Consider the following 17252-nt stretch of genomic DNA (forward strand, 5'->3'; position numbering starts at 1 on the left):
ACAGATGGATGGATGGACAGATGGATGGATGGATGGATGGATGGATGGATGGATGGATGGATGAACAAATGGATGGATGGACAGATAAATGGCTGGCTGGCTGGATAGATGGCTGGATGAACAGATGGATGGATGGATGAACAGATGAATGGGTGGATGGACAGATGGATGGATGGATGGTCAGATAGATGGATGGATGGGTAGATGGTCAGACAGATGGATGGGTGGATGAACAGATGGATGGATGGATGGATGGATGAACAAATGGATGGAAGGACAGATGAATGGCTGGCTGGATGGATAGGTGGCTGGATGAACAGATGAATCAATGGATGGACAATCAGATGGATGATTGTACAATCTTATTCCTCCCAGTGCCCACCCATTCCCCCAGCAGCTGGCACTGGGTTTCCCACTCTCTCCTTCCCAACCCCTTCCAAGTCTCTTCCCTGTTCCCAGATGCCGAATGGAGCCCCCAACTCCATTTCTGTTTGGCCAGTGATCTCCATTCCTGCCCCTCCCCTCCTGTCTCTGGGTAAGATGCTATTCTGGTGTCTTCTGATTCCTCCTGCCACCTCCGTAGGAGGCTGGGCCCCTCACCCTCTATGATCAGGCCTTGCACCTCCCCATTCCCATGTTCTGAAGGGACTCAACCAACCATGTAGCACTGCGACCCATCACCCATTCCCTATCATCTGTGATGTTTCACACACTCCATCCGCAGCATTTATCAAACATCCTACCACATTCTAGGTGCTCCGCTAGGCACCTCTCTTGGGCTACAATGGGGGACAGACAGATAACCAACCCTGTCTTCATGGGGTTAGCTGTCAGAAGAGGAGATAGTCAACAGACCAAAAAGTGAAATGCTGAGGCTGTCAGGTGGTGACAAGCGCTACTTGGAAAAAAGCAAAACAGGAGAAATGGGGGTGGGCGGGGTGGAGGTGGAGAGGTTGGTGGGCAAACTCTGAGGAGGTGAGACCCGGCAGACTTGGATAAAGGGAGATGTTGAAGCTTCCAGGCGTCTGAGGAAGAGCATGTCAGACAGGGGAAGAGCAAGTGCAAAGGCCCTGGGGTGGGAGCGTTTTCTACGTCCCTGGGACCCCTTGTGCAGCTGGTCCCTTGCCCACTCAGCCACAGCCTCCAGGCCTGCCTTCTCCCTTAAACACCTTCCTTGAAACTTTCATGGGGTCTTCCTGGATTTCCTGGTCCCCCAGGGCTGTGCCCCCAAGGTTTCCCCACCCGCAGTGTCCTTCAAGGATCGGGGCATCCCATTTCCCCTAGACTCTCCCTCTCTTCCGGAACTTGAGGCTTCTGGCTGGCATGCATGCCCTTCCCCTCTGGTTCTGTGGGGGCCCTGGGGACAGGGTTCAGCAGAGGTTCCCGTGGGAAGGGCAGGGCAAGGTTGTCACCTTTTCAGAGCTAAGAACAAAGGGTCATTGAAGGCAGAACAAAGGCTAGGCAGTCTAGGCCCGGGGGCCAAGTAGGATGTCTCACTCAACCCACCATCGTGATGTGGGAAATCCACTCAGCCCCAGACCAGGAGAGAGTAGGCCCTCTCGATTTCCCTCCTCCCTTTGAGGGAGCCCTTTTCACAGATGGGAACATCAAGGTTGATGCTGAAAGTGGATGAGGCATGGGAATTCCCCGGCCGTCCAGTGGTTAGGACTCTGTGTTTCCACTGCTGAGGGCACAGGTTCAGTTCCTGGTCAGGGAACTAAAACCCCGCAAGCCGTAGCGCATGCCCACCCCACCCCCAGAAAAAGTGGCCAAGGCAGGGTTTGAACTCAGTTGAAGTGGCTCCTCATTTCACAATATCCTAGAGATGGGCCTTTGAGCAGATAAACTGAGAGGGCGTGATGCCCCAGGACGTGTGTCTTCTGCCTGTTTTCAGAGTGAGGGTGTGCAATGCTGTGTGACCTTCGGCAAGTCACTCCACCTCTCTGAGCTCCCTGCTCTATCTATTACTTGTCCCACATGCAAAACATGGGAGACTGTGATTGGTCAGTAAAGAGAGAACTTTCTCCCCGCCCCCTGCCCAGTTTTCAAGGCTTCATTGAGTTTGTTACCAAATTGCTTCTGTTTTATGTTTTTATTTTTTGGTCACGAGGCATGTGGGATCTTAGTTCCCTAACCAGAGCTGGAATCCGCACCCCCTGCATTGAAAGGGGAAGTCTTAACCACTGGAAGGCCAGGGAATTCCCAGTCGAGTTTTAAATGATGGTATTTTTGTATTTACTCATTCAACCAAAATTTCTCTGGCTCATACTAGACCGATGAGAAGAAATTTCTAGAACGATACTGCAAAAACGTTCATGGTGTTTGTCTCTGCGGGTTGAAGGAGGGTCCTGAGGATCCCTATTTTCTTTCTGGACTTAGTGGCTCAGATGATTTTTTTTTTTTTTAAAAGGTACTTCTGTAAAAAGAAGTCATTTCTGGTGAGGAGACTGGGCATCTCAGTCAGACACCAAGTGTCTGAGGGGTCAGGAGACCAGTGAGTGGGGAGGAGCTGGGTTTGGGAGGGAGACAGCAGAAGGGGGAACGTGGGCTTTGCGGAGCCTCCTGTGTGTCAGACACTTTAAGAAGCATTTGAGAAATGTCTCATGAGATCCTCACAACAGCCTGATGACGTGGATATCACTTATAGGGCGGTGGTGGTGGGGGCGCATGGGGGCGGGCACTGACGCCCAGGGGGCTGATGAGCTGGGAGGTGTTGGAGCTGAGAGTCAGACCAGGAGCTCTGAGCTTCAGCTCCCCCCACCAGCCAGCTCTGGCCGTCATCTGTTGCATCTCGCTATCTCTTTGTGTCTCCCACTATCTCCGAGCCTCCGTGTTTCTCGGGTCCCCTCGGCTTCTCCCGCCTCTGTCTCTCTGCGTGTGTCTCTGCCTCTCCCCCTCGGTCTCTCCGTGTTTCTTGTCGTCTCTGACCCTGTCTCGGTGGCCTCTCTCTCCCGTCGGTGCCCCTGCGGCCTTGGTCCCATCTCAGCCTGTTTCTATGCGTGCCCCTTGCAGATGTCAGCCTGCGCGGGCAGTTTCTGTCTGTCTGGTTCCCAGCGGCGTCCCAACCCTTCCAACAGCGCCTGGCAGACAGGAGGCGCTCCATAAATATTTCTTGAATGAATAAAAGCATGAAGGAATGAATGAACTCTCTGAGATGGGGCTAGCTCCTTGATCAGATGAGCAAGCTGAGGTTCCCTAGGGTCACAGGAGTGCCCCGAGCCACCGGCACAGAGGGTTCCGGTGTAGCATTGCCTGTGACCCCCCCGGACTCTGTCCCCATCCACTGGCACGGTGCCCAGGAGGTGCCTGTCACCCCTCCTCTCCACCCTCAGAAGGGTGGCTCCCTCCTGGCCTCTCCCCGCTGTTGGAGGCGTGGGTAGCAGCTGGGAGAACCGGCTGGATGCGGCCCCTCCCCTTGGGCGTGGAGGTAGGCACCTGGCGGTCCCCGGGTGGCAGACGCCACCGGTGCACACACCTGGTCCCCGTGCCGTCTGCTCCCAGCGCGTCCTCCTCTCCCCAGCCTCGCCCGCCTGCCATGGGTGAGCCTGCCGAGCCCGGGAACCAGGCCGAGTGGGAACCCTATGAGAAAAACATCTTGGCGATCAGGTGAGGCCCAGACCCGCGGGCAGTGCGTGGGGAGCCCCCTGGAGGAGGTGGCCTGCGGGGAAGAGCCAAGGGCCTCTGCAGAGGAGGCCCAGGGCTCCCAGAGCCTCCGAACCGGCTGGGCTGGGGCTGGCGTGACCGCCCTGGGGTGCAGGTCCCTCCTGCGAGGGGGTTCGAGGACCCAGGTGGTGCTGAGCCACCTGTTGAGATGCTTGCGGTGTCCTGTCCCTCTCGGGGCCTCAGGTTCCCTGTGTGTCAAATGTAGAACCGGAGGAGAGCAGGGGCTGGGTGCGCCATCGTTGCCAGGGAAACAGGAGGGCCTGTTGTCCCCACTTTCCTCCCAGACATCTCCCCCCTAGAAGCCCTTCACGTGGGGGTGCTTTCCCTCCAGGGGGCTCTGCTCTGTTTGGGGGAGGATAGGAGATTAGGGGTGAGCCGGGCTTGGATACAGATACAGCTGAGTCCCCGAGTCCGAGGCTGTGTCCTGAGGGACTCGGGGGCCCAGAGGAGGGGCCTCTGACTCCTCCTGGGGGTGCTTAGGTCAGAGCTCTCAGCACTTTGGAAGCCTGACTCCTGTGTTCCCAGGCATGACTCAGACACTTTTTATAGTCCTCCACTTTCCAGATGGGGAGACTGAGGCTGAGAGGGAAAGTAATGGGACCATGATTATTACGCAGCCAGAAGCGAACTGAATCCCGTCCATCTAACCCTCTCCTCAAGGGCCTCGTGATACCCCCACAGATCCATTTATCAGAGAGAAAGTGAGGCTCAGAGAGGGCAGGCAGCCTGCCCAAGATCACACAGCGAGCTGTTTAGATGATCCCACCCCTCGATATCTTGCACTCTGCCAGGCAAATCTCTTCTGGCCTCCGGAGCCCCTCCAGCCACCCCTGGCTGTACTGTTTCAGGTTCTTCCCCTCCCCTCCCTCATCCTTGTGCCCCCGTTTCCCCCAAACTCCAGAGGCTGGAGTAGTTGAGTCCCGATATCTGTGTGACATGGACAAGCCTCATGACATCTCTGGATCTGTCGGACTGAGAGTGGCCGCCGGGCAGTGTCCAGCTCTGTTTGAGGAAACCTCCAGCATTCTCTCTTCTGCATTCATTTCTCCAGGTTCCCTGGGTTCTGCAGTTTCTCCTTCTTGAGATAAATAGGTTCTGCTTCTGGGTTCTCATATCTGGAAGACTTTCCTCCCATCAGGCCCTGGCAACCCCCCTCTGCTTTGCTCCCACGCAGCCAGTTGATCATACAATCTGCAGCCTTTTCTCAGTGAGTGAACTTGACCTAGTCATTTGTCCTCTCCCAGCCTCAGTTTCCTCATCTGTGAAATGGGGGTACATAACCCTCACCTATGACGCACTTACAGACCTGAATTCTGCAACTCCTTGGGAAGTGGCCTTAGGATTGAAAATCTTCTTTACCATGAGCTTCTGGAATCCCCTGGACCAGAAGAATGCTTCTCATGAGGGCCCTCACCATCCTTTTTGGACCTCCCACTGCAGACCCCTCAGACACACGACATCCCCAGCGTTGGGTGGGAACTCAGTGGCTCCCCCACAACTACCTGCCTCCCAGGCTGTCTTCTCAGGGTTGGCCCCCATCAGTCCCCAGGCCAGACACCACGCCCCGCCATCATCCTTCTTTCCTTCCTCTCCCTCCCACATCCTGTCACTCCCCAGCCCTGCTCTCCTGTTCCCTGACTCTCTCCATTTGCATGGCCCCAGCTCTGACCTCATCTGCCCCTCGAGCCTCACCCCCGCCTCCCTGCCTTCTAGTCTTTCCCAGAGCTGCCCCTCCACTCTTCCCAATCCCAAGGCCCCCCAGGGCCCGGCACCGTGGCCTCTCCAGGTCAGTCCCCACCCTCACTTGCACTCCGTCTACCCCAGCATTTTGAATTCCCTGCTTATACCTCACTCTTCCCTGCCCCAGTGCCTTTGCATATATGGTTTCCTCTGCAGAGATTCCTAGAGATCTCTACACCTACCCGCTGACCATAGCCCCAGCTCAAGTGCCTTTCTTGAATCCCTAACACCCACAGCAATGGTTTCCAAAAGCTTTATGAGACACAGATTCCTTTGTCCAGGAGAAATCTTATGTCCAAGCCAAAATATGTAATAGAGATCAAAATGCAGCTGCTCTGGCTTAAAATGGGGGAGTGAGGTTGGGGTCCCGCCGCTGCCCATGCTCCTTCTGTGAGAGTGCCTCTCTGCACACACCTCTCCCCCAGCTCCATCCTCCACCTTCCTAGCTGCCTGGGCCTCACCTGACAGCTTCCACATTCTGTCTGATCCAGATCTCACACCTTCAGGCCTTTGCTCCCGGAATGACCTCACTCCACCTGGCAAAGTCCTCACCCAATATAAGACTCTTGGCCCCCATAGGTAGGTTTCCTGATCATACTTCTGGTTTCAAACACTTGCCATGGTACTCAAAGGTGGACCCGTCCAGAGACAGGGACAGAGTTGGGACCACCTCTGCCGTCCTCTGCTGGGGCGGGGGGGCCTGCGAAGGCTCTGAGAATGATGTCAACAAATGAATGGAGGAGAGAGGAGGCAAGCTTGGAGCTGGTGCTGGCAGGATGACTCAGGGTTGGAAGACAGGTGGGGGCGGGGCATGTAGGGGAGGAGACTGGAGAAAAAGGACAGTGGCTGTTGGAGGTTGAAAGACATAAATGACTTTCAAGGTCAAGGGCTAGAAGCGACTCCGAGGAACTGATTACAGCCCACTTCCATTTTTAAGTTTCCCGCTCTCCCAAGCCAGGAAAGCTACGCCATGTATCATTTTTTGAATACAGGCATAACCATTGACTGGGACTTCCCTGGCGGTTCACTGGTTAAGGTTCCTCGCTTCTAAGTCAAGGGATGTGGGTTCCATCCCTGATTGGGGAACTAAGATTTCACGTGCTGCACAGTGCAACCAAAAACCCAAACAAACAAACAAAAACACACAGTATTTTTTTTTTTAATTTAATTAAAAAAAAAAAAAAAAAAGACTGGTAAGGATTTATTTAGGATGGTTGAAGGGGGAGGCCAATGGTACAGGGAGGAGCCCAGAGGCATACTGCTTGGAATGTTCTAGTGGCTCAGATGATAAAGAGTCCGCCTGCAATGCAGGAGACCCAGGTTCGATCCCTGGGTCAGGAAGATCCCCTGGAGAAGGAAACGGCAACCCACTCCAGTATTCTTGCCTGGAGAATCCCATGGACAGAGGAGCCTGGTGGGCTATAGTCCGTGGGGTCGCAGAGACTGAGTACCACATACATGCACATTACAAATTATGGTTTAGAAATGTTATATGTTTTCCACGGAGAGTTGTAGGTATCCAGCGGACTAGAAAGGGCTCATAAGTGCAAAACTAAAATTTTGAGAGGAAGAAGTTAGAAGCAAGAGGTAAGCAAAACCCAGGCAGTTATGCTAAGTTTCAGGAGGCAGAGATGAAGCAGAGACAAGCCCAGATGATGGTAATCCCTAGAGAATCTTTTTAATATCACTTTGTTGAGTATCTTCCACCCATTATCTCATTTAATCCCCAACAACCTGTTGAGATTAAGCCATGTGAATGATTAACTATGATCATTCTATTTATGATGAAGGTCACTGAGGCCCAGAGAGGTTGAGTGACTTGTCCAGGGTCACACAGCTGTCGAGCAAGGTGTAATCAGGACGTGAACCAGGACAGCCTGATTCTGTCACACCCTGAAAGGAGTGGGCAGTTTCAAAAGGAATTTGGGAATAAGCAAGATGAGGAAGCAGGTGGATCCGCGAGTCAGCCCTGCCCAGACGGGAGGCTTAGTAGGTACAGTGTACTCGCTGCTGCGTTTCCTGGAAAATGCTGTGCGCTGGGCTGTACCTTGACCAGCCCTTTCCCAAGAAGAAGGTCAAGGCCGGAAGCCTCCTGGGCGTTTGGACCTGTGCTTGCTGCACCCCTCCCCTCCCCTCCTTCCTCTGATCTTAGAGAACCCCAAGCAAGGTCTTTTCAGATCTCACCCTCTGAGGTCACCAGCCCAGGTTTTACAGCCCCGGCTCCTCCTTCCTTGGGGGGGGCCAAGCTACTAGGATGATTTTAGGACTTCAGCCCTGCCAGTCACCAAGCTGCTTTTCCTAAGGGGAAGGGGGCCGTTAAAACTAAAGGCAATAAACAGGGAAACTTCCCTGGTGATCCAGTGGTTGAGACTCTGTGCTTCCACTGCAGGGGGCAGGGGTTCAGTCTCTGGTCTCTGGAACTAAGATCCCACATGCTGTACAGTGCAGCGCCCCCCCCACAAAAAAATTTTTTTTTTAAGGCAGTAAACACGTAATCAAACTTTGAACTTGTTGCCTGGGTGGAATTTGGGCAGGCAGAGAGGATGTGGGGTTCTGGACCTCCGTGAATAAATCAGATGCCCTGAGAAGAACTAGAGAAAGATGCTCACAGCCCCCTAGCTCCTACCTTCCCTTCTCCCCACCACCCAGTGCAGAAGACGCAGGCTGGGAGAGGGGAGGGAAGGATGTGTTTCGGTCTCCACTTGCTCTCTAGAGGCCAAGAAGGGGGCAGGGGGAGGCGTGCCTGCATCCCACCTGTGGCTGCGGTCCTTGTAGGGATCAGGAAGTGGGAGCATCCAGGCCCCACTTGGAAAGATCAGAGGAGCCCAGTTTGCCGAAGGTAGGCTCTGAGGGAGGCAGAGTGGGCCCTGGTGGACCATCAGTGGCATCAAACGCCAAGACAAGAAGGGAGACACTGAGGACTTCCCTGGTGGTCCAGTGACTAAGACTCCCAATGCAGGGGGCCTGGGTTCGATCTCTGATCAGGGAACTCGATCCCACATGCCGCAACTGAGTTTGCATGCTGCAGCTAAAGCTTCTGCGTGCCACATCTAAGACCCAGCGCAGCCAAAAAAAACCCTACAACAGGCTCTTGTCTCGCTGGGAGGTCTGAATCGAAGGGCCTAACAGAGGTGTGGCCAACTACTCATGGGAGTACCTGGACCAGTGCCCCTGAGGACTCTGCCCTCGCAGAAAGAATGCCTGTGTCAGGAGTCACGCAGCCCGCAGGAAGGCAGTCCTGAGTTCAAATCCGGCCCCTGTCACCCGCCAGATGGAACCCACTGGGCACACAGGATCTTCCTGGGAGTTCCGCATCCATGAAATGGGTGATGTCTCGGGGCAGGCCAGATTCGCTGTTTTCTGCTGAGTCAGGGATCACGGGGTTTTCCTTCCTCCTTCTTGGATTCCCGTGACCACTTCTGAGCCAGGAGACCGGGTGCAAAAAGGGTGGGGACGGAGTGAAATATGGTAATAATTATGACCTTCCCAAGAACTGGCCACGCACCAGGCTTGTGCTCAGAGCTTTGTCTGGGTGAACCTTTCCCATTTTCACAACAGCCCTGTGAGGGTGGTGGTGTCAGGGTTCCCATTTTACAGATGGGAAAACTGAGGCCCCGGAGAGGACTCAGACATCTGGGATTTGTTCCAGAGATATTGCTCTTTATCTCCATGTTAGAAAAAGAGATCAGAGGGGGGCCTTGAACTAGAGGGAGGGGCTACCCCTCTGTGGCCAGCAACTTAGGAGTGAGGCTGGTCCAACTCAAATAGGGTCAATGAGTCTGTGGTCTGACCACCATCCAGACCAACACTGCCCATAGATACATAACCCAAGCTCCCTTGGTAAACCTTTTCTTAGTCCTACCAAAAAAAAAAAAAAAAAAAAAAGTAAAAGAAACAGATGAAATTAAGTGTGTGTGCTGTGTGTGTCGCTTCAGTTGTGTCCAGCTCTTTGTGACCCCATGGATTGTAGCCTTCCAGGCTCCTCTATCCGTGGAATTCTCCAGGCAAGAATACTGGAGTGGGTTGCCATGCTTTTCTCCAGGGAATCTTCCTGACCCAGGGATCAAACCCGCATCTCTTATGTCTCCTGCCCTGGCAGGAGGGTTCTTTACCACTAGCACCACCTGGGAAACCCAATTTTAAGTATATATTTTATTTAACCCAATATACCTGAAATATTATTAGCCTTTAGGCTAAAGGCACAGCACGTGCAGAGTTCCAGTGGTGTGGTGGAGCATGAAGTGTGTAGGGAACAAATGGAACTTGATGCTGGGAGCAGAATACCCTGGCTGTGCTGGTGTGGGAACCCAGAGGAAGGGGGGCAGCGCAGGTCAACGAGCCCGCAAAGAATCTGCTGGGCTTCGAAGGACAGAGCCAGGGATGCAGTACAAAGAAGGCTGAGATTTTGAAGAGAGTAATCCACAGATAGAGCTAGATTGTCCTCTATCACCATCATCAGAGAAATAAATCAAAGAGTCCTTGAAAAGTATGTATAGATATTAAATGTGCAAGGAGAGCGAAGGGAAGAAAAAGAGGAACGAGGAGGGAGAATTGACCTTATCAGATTTCAAAACCTATAGTTACTACAATCCAAAGAGTTTGATGCCCTAGCAATTCCGATGCTACTAAATAAGTAGCCCAAGAGAAATGAGAATGCGGGTTCCACATGAAGGCAAAGGATGGTCCCAGTGGGTTTATGGGCGCTAGCCGAAGCTGGAAACAGCCATGAACAGGAGAAGGGGACAACATGCCGTAATCTATTCACACCATCAAATTCTACTCAGCCATAAGAAGGATCAAACTCTATATGTAATGGACACTTATGTTTATACAAGGATGCATGTCAAAGAGTAGTATGTTAAGCAAAGTCGGATGCCAGTGTGTTGGCTTTTCACACCAGGTAGCCAAAGTATTACAGTTTCAGCTTCAGCATGAGTCCTTCCAATCTTTGGAAAAGACCCTGATGCTGGGAAAGATTGACGGCAAAAGCAGAGGCAGGCAGCAGAGGAAGAGATGATTAGATAGCATCACTGACTCCATGGACCTGGATTTGAGTGAACTCCGGGAGACAGTAAAGGACAAGGAAGCCTGGTGTGCTGCAGTCCATGGGTTCGCAAAGAGTTGGACACGACTGAACAACTGCAACAAAAGTGAGATGCCAGAGTACTTTCTATAAGTTGTTGGCTCTAGAAGGTCCAAGACAAGCCGAGTCAATTTATGATGGAAAAACTCAGAAAACTGGTAGCCTCGAGGAGGGGGCTAACTGGGAAGAGGAAATTTTCTGGGGTGATGAACTATTCTGGACTTCCCTGGTGGTCTAGTGGTTAAGACTGTGCTTCCAATGCAGGGTGTGTGGGTTCAATCTCTGGTCAGGGAACTAAGATCCCACATACTATACTACACGGCATGGCCAAAAAAAATTTTTTTAAGTGCATTGTGATAGAGATTTAGACTACTTGGAGGTAGTATGCATTTGTCAAAACTCACTTAAAATGAAGAGGTTTCGAGAAACAAAGGCATTTGTTTCTAAGTAGGGGATTTGCCTCTGATATTTATTTTCCTCTCTATTATTTTTGTATCTTCCAAATGTCCTATATGTTATTTTTCATGAGCAGAAAAATAATGATTCCAAAACTTTAGGTGATAGTAATTTCCATATATCATTAAAATAATTGAAAACATGAAAAACCAAATTAGGAGTTTTCCTCAACAGGAAAATAATGTCTAAAAGGTGGAAATGGGATGTCTGTCTCGCAGCTATGAAAAATGTTTTTTATTGAATGAAAGATTCTTTAAATTCTATAATTTTCAAAACTTTCACACACAGTTTCATAAAATCCCATAATAACTCTTTTCAGTTTAGTTCAGTCAGTTCAGTTCAATTGCTCAGTCATGTCCGACTCCTTGCGATCCCATGAACCGCAGCACGCCAGGTCCCCCTGTCCATCACCAACTCCCGGAGTTCACCCAAACTCATGTCCATTGAGTTGGCCATGCCATCCAGCCATCTCATCCTCTGTCGTCCCCTTCTCCTCCTGCGCTCAATCTTTCCCAGCATCAGGGTCTTTTCTAATGAGTCAGCTCTTCGCATCAGGTGGCCAAAGTATTGGAGTTCCAGCTTCAACATCAGTCCTTCCAAAGAACACCCAGGACTGATCTCCTTTAGGATGGACTGGTTGGATCTCCTTGTAGTCCAAGGGACTCTCAAGAGTCTTCTCCAACACCACAGTTCAAAAGCATCAATTCTTCAGCATTCAACTTTCTTTACAGTCAAACTCTCACATCCATACATGACCACTGGAAAAACCATAGCCTTGACTAGACGGACCTTTGTTGGAAAAGTAATGTCTCTGCTTTTTAATATGCTGTCTAGGTTGGTCATAACTTTCCTTCCACGGAGTAAGCATCTTTTGATTTCATGGCTGATAACTCTTTTATAATTTTTTTTAAATTTTATTTTATCTTATTTTTTATTGACGTGCAGTTGCTTTGCAGTGTTGTGTTACTTCCTACTGTAAGCAGAGTGAGTCAGCCCTATGTGTGCATACACCCCCCCTTTTCTGGATTTCCTTCCCACGTAGGTCACCATAGAGCACCGAGTGACGACCCCGGCGCTATGCAGCAGGCTCTCATTAGTTATCTGTTGTATACATAGCAGGGTAGATACGTCACTCTCAACCAATAACCTTTAAAAAAATTCCCTGCCCCTGTGTTGCCCCTCCCTTCTTGCCTCTCCCCACTGCGGACTGCTAGTTTGTTATCTGTGCCCACGAGTCTGCTCTTTCTGTTTCACTCACTAATTAGTTGTATTTTTGAGATTCCACATGTAAGTGATATCTACAGTATTTGTCTTTCTCTGTCAGACTCATTCCACTCAACATAATGCCCTCCAGGTCCAGTCATGTTGCCATTTTGGCAAAATTTTCCTTCTTTTTTATGGCCTAGTAGTATTCCATATATAAATACCATATATATATATAGTCCATATATATATCACATCTTCTCTATCCATTCATCCATATATAAATACCATATATGTATATCCCATATATAAATACCATATATATATTCCACATATATATATATATATCACATCTTCTCTATCCATTCATCTGTTGATGGACACTTTATACCTCAGCAATTGTAAATAATGGTCTGGCAGCTGTTTTTAAAAAGGAGAGGGCTACAGATTTGAAATGACCGCCTTAATAAAACGTCAGCCAGATGCAGACTAAGGTGTAAGGTCTGATATCGATATTGTTTAGAAGAAGGACAAAGGGCAGCAGAGAAGAAATCTCAGTGCCCACACCGTGAACCGGATGGCATGTACTTCTGTAAGGACGGTTAGGTTTCGCATCAAGCTGGTAATATAGGGGTCCCCTGAAGCTGGCATGGCAGCGTTGGGGAAGGCCATTAACTTATTAACAAACCCAGAGGATAATAAATATATATAACTTATTAATAAACCCAGATGATCAATAGATACAGAGATACGATCTAAAATTTTATTTTCCTAATTAGATTTTCTTAAAAAAAAAAAAAAAGGGAAAAGATACCTGTGCTATATCCAGGCAGTCTAGGGGACTTAAACTCCCCTCCCCCACCCCCTGGCCTCTCCCCCGTTCCCACCCACCCACTGAAGTTCATTTCAAGCTCATATTTCACCCCAGGCACCCTCTCCTGGTCACGTGATGCCAGGTATGGGCTCTGCCATCCTCCACCCCTGACTCCCAAGTCTCTGGAGACATCTCGCTGATCCCACCAGCCACGCGGCAGAGGGCAAACACCTGGCAGTCACAGCTGCCACGCTCACATCTCAGAATTCAAGACGTGCAGAAAGACATAAAACGGAAAATTCTAGTTCTCACAGCCGCCTCAGACCCATCCCCCAAGTAACCACTTTTTTTTTTTTTTTTTTCAAGTAACCACTTTTAATGCTATACTGCCAGAAGATTTCTGAGTGCGTATCTTGTCTTTACTTATTTATTTGTTATTGTTTATTTTAAAATTTTTATTTATTTATTTATGGCTGCTGGATCCTAGTTCCCCAAAGAGGGATCGAACCCATGACCCCCTGCAATGGAAGAGTGGAGTCTTAACCACCAGACCACCCGGAAAGTCCCACTTACTTATTTTTTAAACATTTTAATTTTTAAACATTTTTAAAAATTTTTAAACATTTAAATATTTTTTAAACTTACTTATTTTTCTGGCTCTGCCCCTCGTCTTTTCACTCTCTGCAATATTTCAGACATCTTCCCAAATAAATGCCATCTCCTTACTCCTCCAGCCTTTTATTATGAAAATTTCAAGACTTATAAAAACTCTGAAGGACTCATCCATGGCACACATGCTCTATATCCACTACCCCTACAGTTTGATTATACTTGTTTCCTCATATATCTGTGCATCCTTCTATCCATCCAGCAATTCTTATTGGTGATGCCTTTCCGAGGAGTAAACTGCAGACGTGGAAACACTTCACCTTAAGCATTCCAGGCTGCATATTATGAAATAGACTTCAATACTTGTTTGCGGGCTTTTTGAAAATAGATGATGTTTATATACAGTACACTGCACAAATCTATTAAGGGTGCCATTTTGAGAAATACATGTGTAGCCCAAATCCCTACCAAAACATAAACGCCTCCTTTTCCAGTGGCAGGATTCCAACGTTTGCCGGCCAGTGATTTATTCACCCAGTTCTGATGTATTTAACCTGTTCTCTTGTTGTTCGGAGAACATGTTTATACCACTTATAAACAATATTGCAATTAGTACTTTGGTACCTACACCACCACCTCACTTCCTCAAGGGCACCAATCTCATAAATTTATGGAAGTCACATTTATTTGTGCCTCCAACAAATATAATGGAGTGCCGCCTGCCTGATGCTGGCTGGTTCTTGGAGGTGGGACACGGGAGACGCACAATTTCTGTTTCCTTGTACTAGACAAAGAAAATAGTGACTAAGTATTAAAAGGGCTGTGAAAGAAGACAGGATGCCACCGGGGTGAAAAAGCACATCAACCAGGTCGGCTTCAGCGGGAGGTGGCTTGTATAAGACAAATGTTGCCAAATGATCTCCCAAAGAGGTTACTCTGATCCCATCTCCCAGGCTGCCTGCCGCAGCCCACAGCAGCAGGGGGGAAGAGCCCGCTTCTCTGAGCTCTGGCCAAGGCGTGAGTCATCCCACTGAGGTGGAGGTGGCCGGAGGAGACGGGGGCGCGTGCCCCAGATGGGCTCCAAGCGCAGGAATTTCGGGAGGGGAAAGAGAGAGAACAGTCCAGGCAAATGAGGGCGGCTGCCACAGCGCAGGCTGTCCTGGGACTGAGGCGCACTGGAGGAGCCTTGGCATCGCTCTCCCCAGACAGGCAGGCGAGTTGACCGCAGACACCCGCTGTGAGTCAGCAGCCCCGCGCTGCGGAAAGGCGGAAATACGCCCCTTGCAGCCGCTTCGCGTGCTTGGAAGCGCGGGAGTCGGGGGCGGAGGGGGTGGGAGAGTTCCCCTCCCGCCAGCCTCCAGAGTCCCAGTAGCCTGCCCTCTCCCCCTTCCTTTGCACCCAGGATTCCCTCTGGTACCCACACTCTCGGCTCACCCCTCGCCTCCTGCCGGTCTGCTCAAAAGTCACCTCCTCCGAGAGACACCCTACCCCCGCCCCGCCCCGCCCCCGACTCCATCGATCTCAAATTACAAACCCTTCCAACCCCAGATGCCTCCTTCCCCCCAGCGGCTTCATTTTTTCCCCCATCACCATCCCATACACTACATTTAAAACATATTGGGTTCATTTTATTGTTCATTCAAATGTAAACTGCACTAGGGTTTTTGTTTTGTTTTTTTCATTTTTTGTCAGTTGCACTCACTTTTGTATCCCCCCAGCACATACCAGGGACTCATACCTGTGGGCTGAATGAATGACTTTGCCTCATCCCAGGCAAAAGGCCTAAAGCTCCCTACATGGGGAGCGCTCTTTGGATATCAGACTGGGAGGTAGTCCCTGGGAAAGAGGCCCCTGGGCTCTGCCCGCATCCCTGCCCATTCTTCAAGTGAGACCAGAGAGGGTTTGAGAGTGACTTCAGGTCACAGAGCAGACCCAAGGCAGGCTTACAAGGTAGGCAGGAGTTGCGTTGCTGCAAAAAACCCGGTGTTGCCAAGAGGGATGCTGGCCAAGAGGATGTCTTGTTATAATAATGGCTAGTGGGAGTTAAGTATTTATATAATGAGGTTTGTTTTTTAATCAATCAGTAAAATTGATTTTTGTGTGTGGGGGAGTGTATAGCTCTATGAATTTTAACTCATATATAGATTTGTGTAACCATCACCACAATGAGGGTACAAACCCACATCATCACCCCTTCGTAGCGATCCCTCCCTCCCCCATCCCTAGCTGCCCTCTTCCCTTCCACTGCCAAACTCCCACCCCACAGCTACTCATCTATTCCCTGTCCAAATACCTTTGAACAAATATTTATTTGGATTCACTGGGTCTTAGTTGCGGCATGCAGAATCTTCTATTGTCATTGCAGCTTGCAGATTTTCTATTCCTTTTTTTTTTAGTTGCAGTACATGGAATCTTTAGTTGCAGCCTGTGGGATCTAGTTTCGACCAGGGATCAAACCCAGGCCCCCCTGTACCGGGAGCGCGGAGTCTCAGTCACTGGACCACTGGGGAAGTCGCCATAGACTTTTGTCCAAAATGACACATTCGTTTCTTGTTGCCACAAACTGAGTGGCTTGAAGCAATATGAATTTGTGCTCGTCCATTTCTGAAGGTCAGAAGTCTGGGCTAAAATCACAGTGTCAGCATGGGGTGTTGCTCCCTTTCCTTCTGTCCCTTTTCCAGTTCCCAGAGGCAACCTGCATCTCTTTCCTTGTGGCCCTTCCCTCCATCTTCAAAGCCCGGTGCGTAGCCTCCTCCAATCTCTTTCCTCTCTGGACCTCTGCTTCTGTTATTACATCTTCTGTCTCCGATTCTAACCCGCCTGCCTCCCTCTTAGAAGGACCCTTGTAATTCGGGGCACACTAAATTCTCTCCCCATTTCAAAGTCCTTAACACGGGGCTTCCCTGGTGGGCCAGTGGTTAAGACTCCACAATGTCAGTGCAGGGGATGCGGGTTCGGTCCTTGGTGGGGGAACTAAGATCCCATGTGCCACGTGGCCCAGTCAAAAGATTTAAAGCACACACACACACACACACTTTAAAAATTCTTAGCATAATCCCAGCTGCAAAATTCCTTTTGTGGAGCAATGGAACACACTTGCAAGTTCCGGAGACTGGAACATGGACCTCTTTGGGGACCATCATTCAGCCCAGCACAGGCGTATAGATGGAAATACACAAATCATGACCTCCTTAGACTGGCCTCCTTCACTTAGCCCAGTGCCTTTGAGGCCCATCTGTGTGGTGGGTGTCAAAGGTTTGTTTCTCGTCATTGCTGAGTGGTATCTCATGGTATGCATGTACCACTGTTTATCCACTCACCTGCTGAAGGACGTTTGGGTTCTTCCCTGTTTAGGGAGATTATGAATAGGGCAGCTATAAACACTCGAGTACTCATGTTGATATGAACATAAGTTTTTGTTTCTCTTGGGTGAATTCCCAGGAGAGGGAGAAACTCTGCTTTAAAATCTTTGCTTATATTAACGTATTTCATGGAAGTCTATTAACATACAATTATCGTTGCTGTTTAAGTTGCTAAGTCGTGTCCGACTCTTTGCTACCCCACGGACTGTAGCCCGCCAGGTTCCTCTGCCCAGGCAAGAATACTGGAGTGGGTTGCTATGCCCTCCTCCAGGGGATCTTCCCGACCCAGGGATGGAACCCACGTCTCCTGCAGTTCCTGCGT

At 50.0% G+C, this 17252-nt stretch overlaps 1 protein-coding gene across 1 annotated transcript in view; it reads left to right on the forward strand.

The window, feature by feature from the left end:
• The first annotated feature begins 3376 nt into the window (after positions 1-3376).
• The window catches only part of SULT2B1 (sulfotransferase family 2B member 1), a 36809-nt gene continuing 22933 nt past the window's right edge, over positions 3377-17252 (forward strand). Inside the window, exon 1 of the mRNA XM_061139745.1 lies at positions 3377-3606. Coding sequence (XP_060995728.1) covers positions 3401-3606 — 206 coding nt within the window. The 5' untranslated portion in view covers positions 3377-3400. The remainder of the gene's footprint in view (positions 3607-17252) is intronic.

The sequence above is a fragment of the Dama dama genome, chromosome 4 (assembly GCF_033118175.1).
Source record: "Dama dama isolate Ldn47 chromosome 4, ASM3311817v1, whole genome shotgun sequence".
NCBI lineage: Eukaryota > Metazoa > Chordata > Mammalia > Artiodactyla > Cervidae > Dama > Dama dama.